The 21,622-nt window shown below is 38.9% G+C and overlaps 2 protein-coding genes across 4 annotated transcripts in view; both read left to right on the top strand.

The window, feature by feature from the left end:
• Positions 1-448: 448 nt before the first annotated feature.
• On the top strand, positions 449-6,941 carry LOC144518473 (uncharacterized). 3 transcript variants are annotated; one of them, XM_078251189.1, is made up of 9 exons: positions 449-511; positions 1,620-1,647; positions 1,784-1,892; positions 1,988-2,108; positions 2,316-2,528; positions 2,739-2,822; positions 3,310-3,451; positions 3,703-3,865; positions 6,038-6,940. In XM_078251189.1, the coding sequence occupies exons 1-9, from the start codon at positions 476-478 to the stop codon at positions 6,270-6,272; spliced, it is 1,131 nt and encodes a 376-aa protein (XP_078107315.1). In that variant the 5' UTR covers positions 449-475; the 3' UTR covers positions 6,273-6,940. The 3 variants fall into 3 exon arrangements, with proteins under 3 accessions (XP_078107315.1, XP_078107316.1, XP_078107317.1); XM_078251190.1 differs by having other exon boundaries at positions 459-511; positions 1,743-1,892; positions 6,038-6,936; XM_078251191.1 differs by lacking the exons at positions 449-511; positions 1,620-1,647; positions 1,784-1,892 and having other exon boundaries at positions 2,032-2,108; positions 2,285-2,528; positions 6,038-6,941.
• Positions 6,942-8,065: 1,124 nt separating this feature from the next.
• Positions 8,066-21,622, top strand: part of cspg4ba (chondroitin sulfate proteoglycan 4ba) — a 28,579-nt gene continuing 15,022 nt past the window's right edge. The window contains exons 1-5 of the mRNA XM_078251188.1: positions 8,066-8,338; positions 12,662-12,825; positions 15,496-19,071; positions 19,735-20,208; positions 20,978-21,154. Coding sequence (XP_078107314.1) covers positions 8,212-8,338; positions 12,662-12,825; positions 15,496-19,071; positions 19,735-20,208; positions 20,978-21,154 — 4,518 coding nt within the window. The 5' untranslated portion in view covers positions 8,066-8,211. The remainder of the gene's footprint in view (positions 8,339-12,661; positions 12,826-15,495; positions 19,072-19,734; positions 20,209-20,977; positions 21,155-21,622) is intronic.

The raw sequence follows: 21,622 nt of genomic DNA, 5'->3' as shown, positions 1-21,622 counted from the left end.
CAACCACAGGTCCATCTGCTGGGGAAGACTGTGAGACGCAGTTTAAAAATCCAGTAAAAGATAGTAAACTGACTTCAAGTTACGAGAAGAAAACGAATATTCAATTATCAACAATAAACCTGACAAACAAACTCGATTTCTGCTATTTACATAAAAGGGGCTCGTTCTTTAGGGTTATTTAGTATCTATTTCCGGGGTATCAGTGCAGAGATGTTGAGTATCAAAAGATAAAAACCCGTGTAATCTGACACATCAAAACTTCATTTACGTGGGCACATCAGCGTGTACCAAATTAATAAATAAATAGATTACATACATTATCTGTGTATTATAATTTGTATCAGCAATACGGCTACTCACTTGGTTTACAATACTTAGCTAATGCTTCTGACGAACACCGGAAGCTAGCTGGTTTTCCTTACCAAAACGGAAGGTAAGGAGGTTTATCCTCTCGCTTAGCCGTATTTAACTTTGTATGTGTGAGGCCGACACCGGCTTGGAGGACAGTCAGGTAACGTGTGAGGTTATCTACCACATCGTTTCATCCGAGTCAAAGAATTCAATACCAAACCACATCGGGACATGGGCTTCATTATTAAGTGCTACATATGATTATATTTTGGTATGTTTACGTTGGCTTTACGTAGCTACCGTTAACATTACCGTGTTCAAATTGAAAGAGCTAACGTTAAGGTTAACTTAGTTTTAACGTTACACCGAAAATGTGAAAAGCAGTGACCACAACACGTAACCTTAATTGCTCAAATGTAGCTCATAGCTAGCTAGCTAGCTAATATGAATTGACCATGCGACGTCAGTAGCCCTTATCAAAGGATGATGTGATTTGTGTGTTATTCTTTAACCGAGTAGAAGCATAGACATGTCTATGAGTAAAAGCAGCACTGATGAAGCTTTTAACAAGCAGCGGCGTTATTGTGTAAAGGCCCATTAGAGGGCGCACTGGTACATGTAAAGAAAGCTTTCTAAGTAACCCAATATTAAGGTTGTATACATAATGGCGTTATTAATGATATATATATATATATATATATATATATATATATATATATATATATATATATATATACCATTTAATAATGTTCTATAGATAAGTCATAAGCCATTAATTAAAACAACGTTTGGGTAGCCAGGTTGTGAAAATGTTCTCTGGCTGTTAAGTCATTAATAGTCATTAATTAAGGGTAATAAGTGTCTAATTCATTTCTACTTATTAGCCATCAGTCAAGCATTTACAAATGTTAATAAGGCAGTGATATTAAGGGTCTCACTTTAAAATAAGCCAACAGCAAAACTCAGTAATTAATTCGGAATCATAAATGATTAATAAGAAAAAAAATGTAATAGCAATCCATCAGGTCGTTTATTGCAAATACCAAGTGGATTTTGATGCTCTGCAGCATTTTTCTAAAGGTTTAGTGATCAAACGGTCGATTGGAGCTTTTTTTATGATGAACCAAAAAGCTGGATGATGATGAACACAACCTGCCAACCCATTTATTAATACCTCATAAGTGATCTATGAAACATTAGTAAATTATTTATTAAACATTGTATCTGATAGCAATATAACCAATGACAAGTTTCTCTTTTCTTTGTAGGTAAGACAGACAGACAGAACCACAACATGTGAGAGCCTCTCATAGACCACATTTTAAAGAACATTGAGTAATATTACTTTTGAAAGAGAAATATATTCATGTATTTTCTTTTTACTTTTGAAGGTCAGGGTTAAAATATCACATGTCACTGCCTGTGTCGGTAGGCATCCTGTTGGTGGGCCTCCCATACTCCATCTCTCTAGCTACCCAGTGGATTTATGGCTGGCCCAACAAGCCTGGATATAAGAAGTACATAGAAGCCCTAAAACCAAGGTAACTTGTAAAATACTGTAGATCTGTACTTGTTTTTTACTCATTAGGAAGAGTCAGTTTTTAATCCCCTTTTTCATGTTTGGCCTCTTTTTCAGGCGAATATACTGTTTGACCAAAGCTGTGCTGGAAACTCTTAAATATCTGCAATATGGGAGACTTTACTTTCAGTGGAAGTCATGGTACAAGAATGACGAAAACCGTAAGCATTACGAAAAGGTGTGTTAACGATAAGTTAGAAAGACAAAGTTAGAAGTATATGTGTCTTTCCATGGCAGGGGCTAGACATTTTAGTAAATATTAAAATGAAATAATCTTAATGTTATGTTTGTCTCAGCATTCATCGCTTTAACTCGATGGAACATTTGTTATGCAATACCTAAAAATTGTGTCAGAGTTCACAGTTTTGTCTGCCTGGACTCAAAGGGAATCATATTTGGCCGCCGAGGCAACAAGCTGGACTTGTACCACCCTCCAAACGTGGGCATGTCTAAAGATGTGCTTGCACCGCTGGTGGTTTTCGTCTATGGAGGCGCATGGGGCTCCGGAGATAGATCCATTTACTGTCTGCTGGCGAGGCAGATGGCTGAAGAACTGAGTGCAACTGTCATATGTCCCGATTACTTCACCTATCCAAAGGTAAAAGCTTTACAACAACACACCGTTGTCTAACTGGATTAAAGATTTATTCAATATATTCAGAGTGTCACTGGAATATGAACAGTATTTCTCATATTTATGAACTGTAAGTAAGAATTTTACTGCAGTAACTCAAATGGCAGATAAGACATTTCATTATAAATGTTACTGTGGTATCTGAACTGACTGCTTGTTTCATCTAATTGCCAGGGGAATGTTTTAGGGATGGTCCAAGATATTGCTGACTGCTTGGTTTGGGTCCAAGACAGTGGTGAGAAGTTCAACTTTGACAAAGTAAGAAATATCTTAGTATTCAAGTAAGATAAGTATAAGATATAATATCAAGGATTCTTTGGAAATTGATGAAAACTTTCAGATTATAATGGTAAGATTGACCATTTATTTTAAACCCCCAAAAGTTGGACATTTTTTATATGTTCCAAAAAATCATTTAAAAACCTGCAAGTAGCTTAGTTTCCTGAATCCATTCCCATTTACCAAAATCCCTTTTCATGCAGAAAAAAAGTTGTCCAAGCATGTGGGAAATGATTATATTAAAGCAATTTCATGGGTCCTTTAAGCTCACAGACTAAACTCATATCATGAATAAATTCTAAAACATTTATCTTTCAGTATGAGTAGCACTGATCTCATCGGTTTCTAATTTATTAAAAAGCTAATATAATAATGTTTTCTTGGAGAGTACTGATCCACATTGACCCAGTGTTCACTTTAAATAATGTCATTACACATGTTGTCATGTTTTTTTTGTCTTTTATAGGACAACATAGTATTAATAGGCCATTCAGCGGGTGCACATTTGTGTGCACTGACCACTCTGTTTCTCATTGATGCAAGAGAGGAGCTTTTCATAGAGGCCAGCAAGCTGAGGGACATTACACTGGCAATTAGAGGAGTTATTGGTAAGGATTTATGTGCAGTGCATCAGTCACAATTGCAACCATGTTTTGTGCTAAAGTAAACTCAACTTTAATAAATGTATGTGTGTCACAAAGATCATTTTGTGGCTTCTGAATTGTTGTTGAGAATGTTTTCTATTGCCTTTGCTATGATCTGAGGACAGTGAAGTTTTCACAATAGGACTTTAAACATCTCATGGCAAAATTGATTGCCAGAATTCTTTTCAGTTGATCTCTCATATTTCTCCGGACAGGTCTGAGTGGCGTGTACAATATCATGGACCATTATGAGCACGAGCAGAAGCGGGCAGTCGAATATGTCTCCACCATGCATAAAGCCATGAATGGAGTGGAGAACTTCCCGTACTACTCACCAACACACTTACTGAAGACGTTGAGCCAGGACAAACTGAACAGGTGAGACAAGAAGACAAATGGTGTCACATCCTGAGAAGCCATCTTTTGTAGTGGTTGACTGTTTTTTGTGCACCAATCAACAGCTTCCACAGGAAATCAAGCATAAGTGCATAACATTCATTCACATATCCATTACTATAGATAGAGCTTAAACTTCAATACAACTCCTCTATAGTAACCATAATAATATATATACACAGTGGTGTGAAAAAGTGTTTGCCCCCTTCCTCATTTCCTGTTCCTTTGCATGTTTGTCACACTTAAGTGTTTCGGAACATCAAACCAATTTAAACAATAGTCAAGGACAACACAAGTAAACACAAAATGCAATTTGTAAATGAAGGTGTTAATTATTAAAGGTGAAAAAAAATCCAAACCATCATGGCCCTGTGTGAAAAAGTGATTGCCCCCTAAACCTAATAACTGGTTGGGCCACCCTTAGCAGCAACAACTGCAACCAAGCGTTTGCGATAACGTGCAATGAGGCTTTTACAGCGTCCTGGAGGAATTTTGGCCCACTCATCTTTGCAGAATTGTCCTAATTCAGTTACATTAGAGGGTTTTCGAAGCATGAACGGCCTTTTTAAGGTCATACCACAACATCTCAATAGGATTCAGGTCAGGACTTTGGCTAGGCCACTCCAAAGTCTTCATTTAGTTTTTCTTCAGCCATTCGGTGGTGGACTTGCTGGTGTGTTTAGGATCATTGTCCTGCTGCAGAACCCAAGTTCGTTTCAGCTTGAGTACACGAACAGATGGTCGGACATTCTCCTTCAGGATCTCTTGGTAGACAGCAGAATTCATAGTTCCTTTTATCACGGCAAGTCTTCCAGGTCCTGAAGCAGCAAAACAGCCCCAGACCATCACACTACCACCACCATATTTTACAGTTGGTATAATGTTCTTTTTATGAAATGCAGTGTTCCTTCTACGCCAGATATACTTGGACACACACCTTCCAAAGAGTTCCACTTTTTGTCTCATCGGTCCACAGAATGTTGTCCCAAAAGTCTTGGGGATCATCAAGATGTGTTCTGGAGAAATTGAGACAAGCTTTGATGTTCTTTTGCTCAGCAGTGGTTTTCTCCTTGGAACTCTGCCATGCAGGCCATTTTTGCCCAGTCTTTTCCTGATGGTGGAGGCATGAACGCTGACCTTAACTGAGGCAAGTGAGGCCTGCAGTTCTTTGGACGTTATTGTGGGGTCTTTGTGACCTCTTGGATGAGTCGTCGCTGCGCTCTTGGGGTAATTTTGGGCAGCCGGCCACTCCTGGGAAGGTTCACCACTGTTCCATGTCTTCGCCATTTGTGGATAATGGCTCTCACTGTGGTTCGCTGGATTCCCAAAGCTTTGGAAATGGCTTTATAACCCTTTCCAGACTGATAGATCTCAATTACTTTCTTTCTCAATTGTTCCTGAATTTCTTTGGGTCTCGGCATGATGTGTAGCTTTTAAGGATCTTCTGGTGGACCTTACTGTGTCAAGCAGCTCCTATTTAAGTGATGCCTTGATTGTGAACAGGTGTGGCAATAATCAGGCCTGGGTGTGGCTAGAGAAATTGAACTCAGGTGTGGACAACCACAGTTATAGTATGTTTTAACAAGGGGGGCAATCACTTTTTCACACAGGGCCATGATGGTTTGGATTTTTTTTCTCCTTTAATAATAAACACCTTCATTTACAAATTGCATTTTGTGTTTACTTGTGTTGTCCTTGACTTTTGTTTAAATTGGTTTGATGTTCCGAAACACTTAAGTGTGACAAACATGCAAAGGAACAGGAAATGAGGAAGGGGGCAAACACTTTTTCACACCACTGTATATATATATCCAGGGCAATCTATAGTACATGGATGTCGATTTCTATATAATGAATCCACACGACAAATAATGTAGAGCATTCATATTCAGGCATATTTCCAAAACCTGCTGGTGCCTTATCCATTAATAGAGGGAAAATATCAAAATAAACACAACAAGAGTCCTCACAAAAATATATATATAGTATATAATAGTATGAAGTTATTGCCCTTTCTCACGTTGTAGATGTGCAAAGTTTTTTTCTGTGGAGACAAGAAGACCAAAATAAAATGATCTTCATGAAATCGGTTGCATCTGTTATTCAATACAACATTTTTCATGCACAATATTCTCTTGTTTCCATTTCTGCCAGAGTGCCTCCGTTCGTTTTGCTCCACGGGACCAATGACATTATCGTTCCTTTTGAATCTTCCATAAAGCTCTCTGATCTCCTCACCACGCTGTCCATAAAGGTGTCGCTCTACCTGCTGCCCAGAGTTGACCACACTGAGATCGTCACTGACCTCATGGTGTCAGACAGGCGCTTCTACCATTGCATCTACAGCTGCATCAAACATGAGTACAGAAAACTTTTGGGAACCTGCTGACAACCCTTCAGAGCATCAGAAAAACATCCATTCATCACTAATATTTTAATGATTGTGCCATACACTTACTTTGTTTACAGTATCTTCTCTAATACCTCACAATGAATTGTATTAAGCCTTGATTTTAACTCGATTGTGATTCCATAATAATGATTTATATTTTGAACAGATTGTAATTGAGTAAATCCAGCAGTTGCATCTGATTGGTTTTTGATATCAACTCTTGTGTGAAGTGGAATCTGAATAACATGATTCTAATATTGTCTTGAAAACTTGTTGTCCAGTTTGCAGTAACGTAAAATACAAGTTAAGAAAAGTGAAATCAATTATTAAGCAATAAGAGTATTATAATAAAAAAAAAAACACAGTAAAGCACACTTATACATAGTACTGAAATGGGAGAACAGTTACACTCTACATCTCTTTTTTTTGGCCAACTATATCCTACTGACGTTGCTTTGATATTTTGATTCATTAACTTGCATGCTTTTATAAAATGAAATCTTTTTCTTGATTTATTGTAATATTTTCTCTTGAATAACTATTTATTGATCTCAGACACATTAAACCCAACATGAAGGAACTAACAATTTGTTTGCCTTTTTTCTTTATTGACTACAAATCTCTCACAGAACAACACATTCAAATACATGCAGTCACAACAAAGGAGCATTTAATTATACATTTTACAACATACGAAAGATCTTTTCTGTGGCTGCAGTCTGCTGCAGGGACTGGGCATAATTTGAAGTTACATTATTATATACATTATTTATAGTTTTACTTTTCCTAGATTAGAATGTGTTGGTGGTGCCCAGATTATTCTGAGATAATCTACAACTTTTTTATTTGGGCTATACCCTAACATTTATATACATATTGATTTCTCTCTATTGTTGTATGAACATTTAAATTAAAAAAAAATATATAAAAAAAACAAGACCCTCCCCAGCTTTATTTACATTTTCGTTTGACTTAAAAATATAGCCACTCTCACACAATTTGTAATTAAAAAGCTACTAAAATGTTTTTATTACAGCCACCAAATGAGTAAACAACAAGTCAGCGGCAGTGGATAACCCTCAAAGGGGTTGTTTCATAAAGGTGTCTCTTATTGTGAAAAGCCCGTCTTGAATGAGGCTAAACTGGACCAGGATCTGTTATTAGAGAAAGTAGAGCTGATCAGGAGCTACATTCGTCAAAACGAGGAGGAAAACAGTCGGAACTGCAAAAAAGTTGCCATGCGTGGTTCTTCTTTTATCATTTTACAGAACAATATTATTTATTTAGCCATGATAACAAAACGTCGGGGTGAATCCGTGGATTTCATTCCCAAATTAAAGTCTGTTTAAGGGATTGTTACCCCTTAAAAGCTGTTAAACCATGCAGCTATCCCATTAAAATACCCTTAATAGGAAAGGTAGGATTGGCTCAAATTAAAAACCAGGTTTTTGAGGGTTTTAAAACACTTTTAAACGGAGGATATAACAAAATAAAACATTTTAATATATTGCAGTCAAATTTATCCATGAATTAACCTGACCAAATGTGGAGGAATTTCCACCTTAAATTAAAAACGAAGGTTCTTTTTATAGCTAGTACATTAAGGTAGGCCTACCTGTAATCTGATCAATAGAGCTGGCCAGCAATTTTCCCGCCCTCTTCTTATATCTTTTGTTTTGAAAACTGATATTAACATACTTTTTTTTCTTTGAGAAGAAAACGCACACACACGCGCGCGCGCGCACACACACACACACACACACACACACACACACACACACACACACACACGAGGCGGAGTTTATCGAAGACCTACATCGGTGTCTCAGTTCAGTTCAGGTTCTGCTCTGCTGCGTAGCTTCACACACGCACACAACTGTTGTGTTTGACGGTACTTGCGTAAAGTAAAATCATGTCTGTAAATATGTAACCGTACATGCCCTCTGACATTCGTGTTTCCACCGGGAGAAGAAAGATGGACTCTGTTGTGAAAAACACCCAGAAGGAGTTGTGGTTCCGCGGTCTGCTTTGGTGGTCGCTTCTGGTGGAGCTGGCGTCGGGAGGTAACAACTTTTTGACTCCTTTTCAATGAAAACAAATGAGAGAGAAACTCATTTGAAGGTGCTTCAATGCCGATTTGTTAATACTGTAACCATATCATTATGTTACTTAGCTTTGACGAGTTTCTTCCAGGTGTTTGTGGTTTTCTGAGGGAATAGGAGTTCCCGGCTGAAGGCTAACGTTAACGTTACTTGAGAATTCCAGGCTACCGCTTCAGTGGTCATAAAAAAAATTATCTTGTACCCTTTTTTGCTGGCTGTGATTTCTTTCATAGTAGGCTACACTACTATTTCTGTATCAGGCTTACTGTAGTATCACCTTACAGAGAATTGTTAAATGTTTTCTGTGCGTGATGTTGAGCTGCTGTAGTAGTTCACAGGTCTTTAAATGTTGACATCAGCAGAATTGAATACATTGTGAATGAGGTCTGGCTGGTGGGTGTTTGGCTGCAATGTTAATCACCAATTCAGAATAGCAAGTAAGTAAGTAGTAAGTCATTTTTAGCTTTTTAAGCAGCATGATTCTGCATGCTTTTCTCAAATGAATGACAGAAATGGACAGTTGTCGCTGCATTGAAAGCGCTAATGGGGGTGTGTGGAGAAAATGTGTTTTTTAGTGAGTCACAGCTTCAGATGTACATTATTTACAAATGTGGTCATTCATTAGCCTCTCTGGTTGATTTGGTCCCATGCATGTGTCATCTAAAGTCAGCGTTGAACCATTCTTTGGCCCTGGGGATAATCAGGAATTACCGTGACTCACTCTCACATTATCATTGAAAATAACTACAGTACAGACAATTGTTTTACGTCAATGCATTTCAGAATGTATGTATTCCCTTGGAATTATGAAACAAGCCTTTGCTATAACATCCAGGGTCCAGGCTTTGACAATGCATCAGCGAAAGAGTGGCATGACAGTCAACAAAAACCAGAGAGGCACTTCAGTCAAGTTGCATCGCTGATCTGTTGTATAAATTGAGCACACAGGCAGTGACAAGCACTGGTCTCACCCCTCAAATTAACTGTAAGCGGGTGTTCGCTAAAAGGTCACTGGCTTTGTTGTTGAAAGAGCGGTTTGTGAAATCTCACCCAAAAAAATGTCCCTGACGCACAGAAATTGCCCCTGCAGACATGTAGATTATAGAACAACCTCCAAACACCTCCTGTTTCTGCTTCTTTAGGCACACAGTCAGGTGTACACGGCTATGTTTATGTGTGTGTAATGTTTTCTAGTAGTGGACTGTGCTCTTTCATTTACATACCCCCCAAACATGTCCATGTTTCAGCATGTAAGTATGTCAAAAATAGCTGAAACAACTAAGATTTTCTTCCATCTTATAGAATAGAATATGTTTTATTGTCATTGGACAGCAGCTCTCCGACGAAATATTTCCGCAACTCACCCTCAGTAGTACCCTTATAAAGGCAAAAGACACAGAATAAAAACAATAAATAAAGTAAATACAATAATAAAATAAAAAGTCAGATGCACATTTGTATTTGCAGAAAGACTGCTATTGCACCATTATCTGTTAGTGTTCAGTTCTTTTATGGCATCTTTTACAGCTATCCAAGAATACAGTTCCGTATAAGGAGGTGAACTGTGGGAAAGACCTTTTTGTTTTAACTAAACATGACGTTCAATCATACGACTTTAACGTCACTGTGACATCGCCAAAATACAATTGAGCATGCATGTCCATCCTTGTGAATTTAAAGAACAAATATTGCATTCCTCTTGGCTAGTTTTACGAGAATGCTTCCTCCCTGTTATGCACACAGATCCAGTCAGATGAATGAACATGACGTCTAAATAAGAAAGGACAAGGGGTCAGTAAGGATAAGTGATGCTGTGTGCCTGTGGGCCAATCAATTACTTTATTTTCAGCTGTATTAAACAGTTGCTAAAGGAACATTACACATGACTTGACTGGTCTGTTAATGACAGTTAATTTGATGTAAACCAACAATAGGAATAACTGCAATTGTGAAGAAAAAAAAATAATTCTCTGAAGGGAACATTTCATTTATAAATAAATAAAAGGTACTATATATCAGCAGGTAGAGGAATCTTTGGTGAAAGTAAGCAACTGGAGGATATATTTTTAAATACAGTATATATTTAATAATTGTTCAAGCTTGTGTTTGCACTTTACTTGATTATTCAGCCTGGGCCCAAGAAATATGTCTGTGTGAGTTAGTGCAAAACAGTGCTGTTTTGTGGCTGTGCACAAATAAGCACCAAAGCTGACTACAGTGGGAAATATGAGATGGAGACAACCATGTGAAGTTCACTGAAAAACAATGTTTAGCTTCTTGTTATGGAAGAAAACTGGTTGTAATGTATTTAATTGGTATAAACAAAATGAACGAGTCTTGGTCAAAATACGTGCACATTTTGTTTTTGCAGCCTTGGTTTAGTATTGTGTTTTTTTAATTTATGATACGATTAGAGGATTGAGGATAAGAGGAGTGCAAGGATTAGTTGCTTAATTGATTAGTCGATTGAAAGAATTTCGATAACCAATTAATTTCTCATGCAAAATCATTTGTACGAATATGCTGCGTTTCTTTGTCTTATTTGATAGTAGACTGAATATCTTTGGGTTTTGGACTTTAATATTTGAAGACTGGGATTTAGGATATTGTGATGGAGAGAAATTGTGATTTTTCATTATTTTCTGCCATTTTATAGACCAAATGATTAATCGAGAAAACGATCAGCAAAAATGTATTATGAAAGTAATTGTTAGTTGCAGCCCTACAAAATATCAACATTTGTTTAAGATAAACTAAAACAGATACAAAGAACAGTAGGTTACTCTGACATATGAACCAAATGTAAACTGTATAAACATGTGATAACAAAACATGTATGTAAAATGATGTTGTATTGTTTCAAGAACTTGAAAGTTGTGTTATGTGCCAAGTTGAGATGTGGCATGACATCATTTCCATCTAGAAGAAGAGAAACCGATACGTTCAGAGGGACATCTCCGAGATACAAAAGCAGAAATTGATATTGTTATTTGACGTGTTTCTTTTGTGTTTTTGTATGTGTTTCCACAGGATGCATGTTATGTTTGATACACTAAGGTTGATTTATATAGTTGTTTGTCTCTCTGAAATCAGCACCCTGTTGATTGATTTGGCTGAAGGGCTAATTTACATGCTTTACTGGTTCAATGGGGTTAAATTACTGCACGGTCCACACAGATTGGATTTGTTCAGGCAAACTACCTATTAGTGCATTAACCCTTCTAGAAGTAACAACAATGCATTAACCCACATTAACTTTATCGAGCTTTCCCAGTAAGTCACTCTGGCCCATTATCAGTACTCCATTCTTGCCCTGGGACACGAACCACAAATAAATCAAATGTATAATAAACATGTTTCTTCACAGAGGCAAAGATGTTTGTTGGGCATGAAGGCTTGGATGAGAAAGCTTCAGAGCGCGTTAGGCCAAAATACAGGGTGATGTGAGGTAGAAGAAACAGCTGGGTCGGTCCGCCACGTTGTTTGTGGAACATGAGGCCACGGACAATTTGAAGATGTCGGAGCCTTTCATGTTCAGGTTGAAGGTTCCTGTCAGGGCAGGACAGGCCCAAACATGTCTGACTCCCCCGTGCTCACCTCCACATCCTCTGCTTTGGTTTGTATACTACTGTTGTGGCATTACAGTCTAATACCTTTTTAAATTCAGTAGTCATTCCTATGATTTTGGACAGTCCGTTAACAACTTTCTTTTAAAACTACAAACGAGCAAAGGCATATACCTGCAATTCTGTCTCAATGCACAGGTTTAGTTTCGTCCTAAAGGTGCTTATTATTCTATATGTACAGCTTTAGTGCTTCATAATTGCCGTACTTGAAGGCATGTAAATCACTATGGTTGAGCACATGAAGTGCAAATACAACAGGCCCACCAGAAAGGCTAAACTCAGCAGAGGTGTGTGTGTGCGTGTGCGTGTGTGCGCGCGTGCACGTGCTTGTGTGTGCGTGCTTCCCAAATACACAGACTCTGCTCCACTTGTAAAGAACAACCAAGATGATAATTAGCCTGACTTTTATATCTAAATGTCACATGTTGGCTATATTAAGACCACAATGCTTGACTCGACTTGTTCTGTGTTTGCTGTATTTGCTGCTACTGTACTTTCTGTTGCAGTTCTCCTTCATACTCAGTGTGTTACGTGTTAATTTAACAGGCTGCAAAAGACACCGTGAACAACACATTTGAACACATACTGTACATACTCTCTTTTCCTCTTTTAAAAAAAAGAAGAAGAAAAATATCCTTCTTTCGCTCTCTTTCTCCAGCTTCCTTCTATGGCGACGGCTTTGTACAGCTTAAGGCAACGGAGTTGTCCGACCATAACACGCTCCGCATCCGCTTTCGAACCTCCAGCACCAACGGCCTGCTGTTTCTTGCCGCTGGCCAGACTGACTACTTCCTACTAGAGCTCCATGCTGGTCGCCTGCAGGTGGGTACATCCATGGCTCCAGCACTTGAGCATATGCGTTGAAGCATACATGAGCACACACATGCACACGCGCATATATGTATAGGCATACAATACAATACACAATACAGATCTTTGTGCTTGACCACATGCACACGTATAAAAATACATGAAACACACAGAGACACGCACGCACGCACACTGATCACCGTAAGCTATGGCTCCATCACAGTTGACAGTGTCAGTCTCTCAATACAGTAACACAAGCAGACAAGCCTGTGTGGTGTGAACGTTAACTCCATACCAGTCACAGTGGAAACTAGGAGATTATGAAAGCAGCTAATCTGTGTGTTACTGTATTTGAATAATTTAGTGATCATTGTGTGATCATACTGTATATTGTACAGTAGTAGTGTAACACACGTATGCCTCTGCACTTAATTTCTGGTGCTATAATCACTCCATTAATATAATGTAATATAGGGCTGAAACTAATGATTATTTTTTTATATTGAATAATTGTTTTTATTAATTAATTAGTCCATGAAATGTCATTTTATTTTTTTAAATGTCCATCACAACTTCCCAGAGCCCAAGTGACATCTTCAAATGTCTTGTTTTTCAATCCATTTAGAATGGTATAAATCAGAGCAAAGCAGCAATCCTTATATTTGAAAAGCTGGAACCAGCAAATTTTTGACATTCCTGCTTAAGAAATTACTAAAATTATTGATTTTCTTTTGAACAACTAAGTGGTTAATCGACAAATCATTTCAGCTTTAATTCAATGTATAGTGCTCTTCATATAATGGTATATTATATTATAAAGAAGCTATTCCTTCCTTTTTGTTATTAACACTGTCACTTACTGTCCTGACATAAATGCCATAAATGTGTCCGTGACTCAGTGACTAGAGTGCCTTTTGCTTAATTTAAGGCTTAGTTGAAAAGCATTATGTAATTAATTTCAAAAAACTCACTGGTAATATTTAATGATTATCACACACAAAGAGTGTATCTCTCTATTTCTTAAGGCACTAAATTCCATAGAATACGTTTAAATTACCAGGTTAGCAAAAACATGAGAAGTCGGCTTTAATTAAAATTAAATAAAATTAACTGAAAATGTGTACTAGTAGTAAAAAAGGCTAATATTGCCCCACTATTCATCTGAAGTATTCTGTAAGCAGCTCTGCCAGGCTATATATCAGCATACCAAATAGAAAGACATATTGTAGAAAGCCTTTTTAATATGCAGACACATTCATAGGAAACACACAGAGTTCTGAGTTATGTATTATAGCTCTGTGCATCAAATTCGAGAAATCCTTGTGGCTAAGCTTCTATTTGTGTCAGACTTGTGCTCCCGGAAATGAATTGACGACTGTGTTGCATTGGAGTGAACTGCTCGTCCCTGTTCCTTAAACTGGCACCAATTTTTTTTGTTCACTTATCCTCAGGCTTGGGGTCTCATTCCATGAGTCAGACATGAGCGTCGCTCCCTGGAAATTCGTGCATGAATAGCAGGGACTCAGCAGCAAGCCTTGACAAGCACATCATCTAAATACAGCATTAGTTTGAGATGGTGACAAGATGCTCTGTGGACATAGCTGAAGGCTAAGAGATGATAGTTCTCTTCCTGCTTTAAATTGCAGAAAAGCTCACTGTTATTACAGCGGGTGACATCATGGAACATAAGCAGCCTAAATCCTGTGTTTCCCTTTCCTGGTGTCACAGTGTCTACACTTAATAATTTAATTCTTATGTCATAATGTCATAGGTTATAGAAACAATTATAGCATTTGATATAATGACAATATTTTAGGAATCTGCATGTTATTTTAGCATTTGTAATGTTATATTAATATGTATTACAATATTATTTTTACAATGATGTATTCATAATCATACCAAACAGTTGCAACCAGTTTATGAATGTTTAACCAAGAGTCTACCGCTATGGTAGAGGCACTGTGAGGTTGTACTTTTGAGCTAAAAACATGCTAACCTGCTTGTATGGACAATGCTAACCTGCTGATGTTTAGTGGGTATAATGTTTATGATATTAGTTAAGCGTCACCTGATAATGACGGTAGTTGAAAAGTTAAAGGACCACCAAATGAAATACAATTCATCCTGAGGGGGTCATGAATGTCTACCAAAATTGAATGGCAATCCATCCAAAAGTTGTCAAGACATTTGACTTTAAAACTGCAAATGTGAACCTCATGGTGGTGCTGGAAAAAACGGTCATCACCAAACTCATCAGGATTCATCCTCTAGGCATATCTGGACCACATTTAATGGCAATCCATGCAATAGTTGTCAGAAATGTTACTAAGAAATAAAAAAATAAAATCAACAAACTAATGGTGGTTCAAGAAGAAAAGGGAGGGGATCACCAAAGTCAGTAGGCTTCATCCTCTAAATACCACGAATGTCTGCACCAAAATGTCATGCAAATCCATTCAGTAGTTCTTAAAGTATTTGTGTGGACCAACTGACTAACACTGCCTAGAAGCACGTAACTAGTGTATCATATTTGAATGTGGGACATCACAAAATACATCTATTCTAATATGATAAACCTGAAATAAAATTAAATTTCTGCTTAGATCAGTATGAGGATTTACCTTTTATTTCTGTAATATAACATATTTTCTAATCCAGTTGTCTTGTTTCTTCTCTTAGCTGAAACTTGATCTTGGATCGAGGGAGCTAATGTTACAGTCAGAGAGAGGCATCCAGCTTAATGACCTGGCCTGGCACTCTGTGGAGGTTCGCCATGTGCAGCACAACATCACTCTCACTGTAGACAAGAACTCTCACACGGGTGCAAAGATGCCACCAGGCTCCCATCATGATTTCCAGATTTTGGATGGTCTTTATGTCGGAGGCTCAGGAGGCCTGGACAGACTTTACCTCCCCAGAGACCCGATCGGCTTCCGAGGCTGCATGGACGAGGCGATTTTTAACGAACATGACTTGTTGTCATCACTGAGGCCATATACCGGATTCAAGAATGTCCATGAAGTGTCTTTAGGCTGTAGTCCCCAATTCTTTGCTACCGAGGAGGACCCTATCAGCTTCTTTAGCTCCAGGGCTTACATTTCTCTTCCAACATGGAACACCCAGCAGGAAGCGATATTCGAGTGTGTCGTGCACACTTCAGCCAAAGAGGGAATTGTCCTGTACAATTCAGCCAGAGAGGGGGACTTTCTGGCTGTAGAGATTCAGGAAGGTTTGCCAGTGGCCATTGTTGGGAAAAGTGGAACCATAACTGAGCTTCGATCCCTTACATTCATCAATGACAGGAAATGGCATTCCATCAAGTTGCATTTCAGTTCCAAAAGCCTTGAGCTTACTGTTGATGGAGAGATAGTGAAAAGTAGCATTAGCTCTCGTTCGAAGGGGCTTCATTTTAAAGGTTATCTTTTTGTTGGCGGTATCGATGACAGCACCAGATCTGAAGTCAGGAAGGTGGGGCTTGTCTCTGTGTCTGGAAAGCGTGTCAGAGGAGGTTCCTTTAAAGGATGTTTGAAGAACATTGAAGTCAACGGAGTGAAAACAGGTCTCTCCAATGCTGTAGTCACCAAGGATATCTCAGTTGGCTGTGAGCCAGAGAAAGAACCAGAACCATCGACCACTGTGATTCCAACAAGTGCTCCAGGATCCCTCTTTCCCTTGGTGACACCAACACCGTCACTTCACATGTCCACCATTGCAAGGGGCTTGGACAGAAAGTATAGCTCAAATTTTGTGCAGCTCAAAAACCTTGTGGTCCAGGAAGGTGGTCGGGCATCTCTCGAGGCCAAACACATCAAGGTACTCTTGGACTTCAAGAATCTTGGGATTAGACAGTCTCAGATTATGTTCCAAATTCGGGAGCAACCAATTCGTGGTCAGATAAGGCTTGATGTTGATCAGGACCAAGAGGAGAACACCTTCAGCATGTTGGACCTTTGGCATGGACGAGTGATGTATATCCATGGAGGCTCAGAGGAACCAGATGACTTCTTCATGTTTTCAATTTACTCTAGCAGTAAAAAGCAAGTTCCTGATTATCTGAAGGGCAACAAGTTGTACCGCTACAATATTACTGTGACACCCACCAACGATGCACCTGAATTGAGTCTCCCTGAAGGAAACCTCTTTGTCCTGTTGGAGAACTCAAAGAAACGTCTCACCACTGATATTTTAAAGGCCACAGACATTGACAGCAGCTACACCGACCTTGCATTCTCAGTGCTTGGGAACCTAAATGCTGATGCAGGATATTTAGAAATTGAAAACAACCCTGGCAAGGCAGTGACCTCATTCTCATATTTAGACTTGGAGGAACTGAGGGTGTACTATGTTCACACAGGAGTTCGAAACTCAAGGATAGTTCTTAGAGTTGGCGATGGGGAAAAGGTCAGCAATACTGTGGTTCTAAGGGTCATGGCTGTAGCACTGGAGTATAAGATTGCCAACAACACAGGCCTTCAGATCATTCAAGGAGAGACAGCTATACTTGGTTCAAAGCAGCTGGCTGTGCAAACCAATGCTGTGAAACAAGTTATAGACATCCGGTATGATATAATTGAACTCCCTCAGTTTGGAGAACTCCAGAGACTTCACTCAAGCGGTGAATGGAGGCCTACTGACTCATTTTCCCAAAGGCTTCTAGAAAAAGAGCGCCTGAGGTATGTTAGCACTTTTCAAGAAATCCAGACATCCAATGTCACTGATTACTTTAAGAGCAAAGTTAATGTGGCTGCAAGGGAAACCACTGAAATACTCTTCCCAATCACTGTGAAGTGGGTGAAGTACCACCTATTGAGGAATGTTATGATAGACATGAATAAAGTTAGGAAAGTGACACTGGACTCAGAGTATCTTTTTGCCACAGCTGAAGGTGTGACCCTCTCAGAGGATGACCTTTATTTCCGGGTTCTCACCACACCAAAGAAAGGGAAACTCCTGCGCGACACTACAGTCTTGAGCAAGAATTCAACCTTTAGCCAAAGAGATGTAACAGATCTAAAAATACATTACGAGCTAGTCGACAGGCCTTATGAAGATACAAGCGACAGGTTCAAATTTCAGCTGGTTTCTAGACATGCTCAGTCACAAAACTATGATTTCCGGTTTTCCATTAAAGCTGATGTCAACAGTGTGTTTATGAGAAACGATGGACTCTCACTTCTGGAGGGAGAAAGTAAACTTATAATGAAAGATGACCTGTTTGCAGAGACTTTGAGTACAAAGGATATGTACTACACTGTCATAAGCAGCCCCAAACATGGGAAGCTAGTCCGTATTAATCGGTCAAATTCCAATGCTAGCTACGACAATATCTTAACCTTTAGTAACCAGGATATATTAGAGGAACGGATAATGTACATCCATGACGACAGTGAAACAACTCAAGATGAGTTCACTTTCATAGCCTCCACCAGCCAAGGTTTCAAATCCTCCATCGCAGAAGATGAAATTGGCTCCAAAGAAGGAATGTTCAACATATCTATTCAGCTATTAAATGACCGAAAGCCAGTACGTGTTATTGATAAAGTTTTCCATGTAGTTAGGGATGGACAGAAGTTACTTACTATAGAGGATTTGCGTTATCATGATGAAGACTCTGATTTTGATGATGGCCAGTTGATTTACACTCGACGTGGAATCCCGATGGGAGACCTAGTGCTGGTTAATGACACTACTCATCGGCTGTTCAAGTTTCAACAGAAGGATTTGGAAGAAAAGCGAGTGTTGTTCATTCATAAAGGTGTGAGCACTGGCAGGTTTGTGCTCTTTGTCTCAGATGGAAAACATTTTATATCAAGCCTTTTAGACATCAGTGCACATGAGCCTTTCTTGAAGGTCGACAAAAACACTGGCCTACTGGTTCAGAAGGGCCAGTCAGTAACCTTTTCCACCAATAATTTTAGCGTCATATCAAATATGGACATCAGAGATGACCAGGAGGTCATCTTCGAGTTGGATGAGGCTCCCAAGTATGGAGGACTTTATCGCAATGAAACAAAGGTGGATTCCTTCTCACAGTCTGACTTTAAGGATGGGCTGATCTCCTATCGGCACAATGACAGCAAGCATCTTGCAGACTATTTTAATTTAACAGTGAAAGCTAAAGGTCTTCAGCTTGCAGTGGGAGTCAATGTGAAGGTTTACCTGGAAAGTCATCAGAGGCCACCCATTGTGCTGCATCACAACATCTTACTGGTAGAAGAGGGAAAACCAGTGAAGATCAGCGAAATTAAACTAGAGGTGAGTGTTTCAGAAAAGACCCAGATTGAGAGTTTTTAATCAAAAGACATGCAATTTCTATTTTGGCTCAAATCACACAATGGCCATTTTGAAGGCCAATAACATCCTTTTATGTCACATTGCAATTTATGTCTTAAATGTCATTACAATGCCACATCATCTGTCACAAAAATCTAGTTATTTTTCTTTATTATTTGACCAGTGGTCACTAAACATCTCCTTTACAGAAGATAATAATGATAAGAATTATAATAATAATTGAGATATATATATATATATATATATTTATTTATTCTAAATAATGATATGCATACTTGTGGAATCTGAGCACAATGTTTCATTTCAACGTTTTATGTTAAGAGCTTCCAAACCTGGTTCTAAAAATATTTCATTAAATAACCTGCATCATGTCGTGGTGTAGTTACGGTGTCAGAAGGGAACAACATTTAGCAGATAGTTTATGATAAAAGGACAATAATCACTAATGTTACAGTAAAAGAGCACTGTTTTAAAGGCTTCTGAAAGGGAAGACACTGAATGCTGACCAGCGTTTCCTTTTTACGATAATGCCATGTTACATTGAGAGCAAAATGAAAACTAAGCTTTAGTGACGCTTGGAACATTTCAAATTTAACCAGTGAATATGTTTTCTGATTGCTGCAGGTCACTCACGAGGACAACCTGCCATCTGAGATTGTATTCACAGTGAAGGTAGCCCCGTCTCATGGCGTTCTCCGGCGTTTTGTCGAAGCGGGGGAGAGCTACGTCGGAACCAAACAGTCCCCTGTCAAGACGTTTACCCAAGAGGACATTAACAGTGGGAACATCCACTACATGCAGGTGGAGCCCAACAAAATGAACGACACTTTCATCCTTGATGCCACCAATGGGGTGACAGACGTCAACGGCATTAGGATGTCTGTTGACATCATCCCACGCCTCATCCCACTTCAGGTCTTTAATTTCACACTGAATGAGGGCGCCTCCAAGGCGCTGACCCAGGATGTGCTCAAAGTCACAAACCGACACTTTTCTGGAACCAACTTCCTGTATAGTTTGACTGAGCCCCCGCAGCATGGTCACATTGAGCACTCTCGACATCCCGGTGTGGCCATAACCTCTTTTACCAGGAGGCAGGTGAGAAATTCTGACAGACGCTCTTATAGTGGTAACAGAAAAATAGCAATAGACCAGTAGTTGGATTGATGGATAAATAATTTGATTTAATGTGGTGGTAATATTTTTCAGGCCCATAACTAACACTGAAGACAGAAGACACAGAGGTCATGTCTTATCATGATCATTGCCATTTTACAGGCATAAAATGATTTTAAGGAGAGGATGTTTTTTCAGATTTGACACAAATCTACAGGAATTTTGTTACCTAAAATGCATTATTATACAATTCTGTATAGCAATATTAAGAATAATATTAAGCAATGTTTGACTACTTGATCGATGATTGAAGTAACACTGAAGGCACGGGGCTTATGTCCTCTGTATTTTTCTGTCATGTCCACCGCCATTTTACACAATGAGCTTTTTCAAATTTTACCCTAATCTACAGATTTTCTTTATGTTTACAATGTTTGTAACCTAAAATGTATCCTTAATTAAATCACAACATCAAAGAAAGGAAAAAGCATTACCTTTGGTTGACCACCTTTTCATCTCACCCGACCCCAGCTGAAATCTCTTGGCATTGCAATTATGTTTGTGCTCCTAATAAGTAATAATGGTTTTAGTTTTTGTCCATACTGTATATGCATGCTATGTCATAGACCAAGTGATGATAATGACCTAAGAGTCAAAAATAATTCCAGTGTTTTGTACCTCTCTGTTTTGAATAAATCTTTGCAGTTTTAATCTCAGGGTCTCCCTAATCATTTCCATTATCTTTAATCAGGTGGAACACGAATTCATTTACTACGTCCACGACAGCAGCGAAACCTTAGCTGACAACTTCACTGTGTTGGCCAATGACACGGGCCTGAGGAAGCAGAGTGCAGCCCAGACGGTGTACATCCAGGTTTCAGCTGTCAACGATGAGCCTCCTGTTATTACAGCCAACAGGGTCCTCAGGGTGAGTCGGCACTGCTGCTCTATATTTAAACTCTGGACATTTTTTTTCACTAGCAGGTCTGGCACCATAACTTACTGTCAGACAATTTTCATGTGGGCAGTGTTGCAAGTTGCCATGGCTGGCTGGCTGGCTGGATTAGGGAAACTATGTTTGCTATGTGGAGGAGGGTCTCAGGGGGCTGGCAGCGCCGCACAATTGACATACATTGGAGGTGCCTGGGACTTGCAGAAAGGCCTGTTGTTGTGCTAGGATGTTAAGCTTTCAAACTAATTCTCCTAGTATTACAATAAAGCACTGCTTTTTGGTGGGTCAGTTGCCAGCAATGCTGCTTGAAGAATTGAATTGAAGAGTGGGCTTCTTATGAATACAAAAGAGATTAAAACAAAATGAAAAACCCACAGTCACGGTCTTGCTGCTGAAAATATCTCACTTGAATTTAGTTTACTTTGCAGGCATCCTGACTGTTGA

The sequence above is a fragment of the Sander vitreus genome, chromosome 5, assembly GCF_031162955.1.
Source record: "Sander vitreus isolate 19-12246 chromosome 5, sanVit1, whole genome shotgun sequence".
Taxonomy (NCBI): Eukaryota; Metazoa; Chordata; class Actinopteri; order Perciformes; family Percidae; genus Sander; species Sander vitreus.
This window is presented reverse-complemented; position numbering and strand designations above follow the sequence as displayed.

Bases quoted from the DNA above. Each gene is read 5' to 3' on its own strand.
- LOC144518473 (XM_078251189.1), top strand. From the start codon at position 476: ATGTGTGAGGCCGACACCGGCTTGGAGGACAGTCAG. The intron at 512-1,619 runs GTAACGTGTGAG...TTTTCTTTGTAG, and splicing joins CCGGCTTGGAGGACAGTCAG to GTAAGACAGACAGACAGAAC. The intron at 2,823-3,309 runs GTAAGAAATATC...TGTCTTTTATAG, and splicing joins AGAAGTTCAACTTTGACAAA to GACAACATAGTATTAATAGG.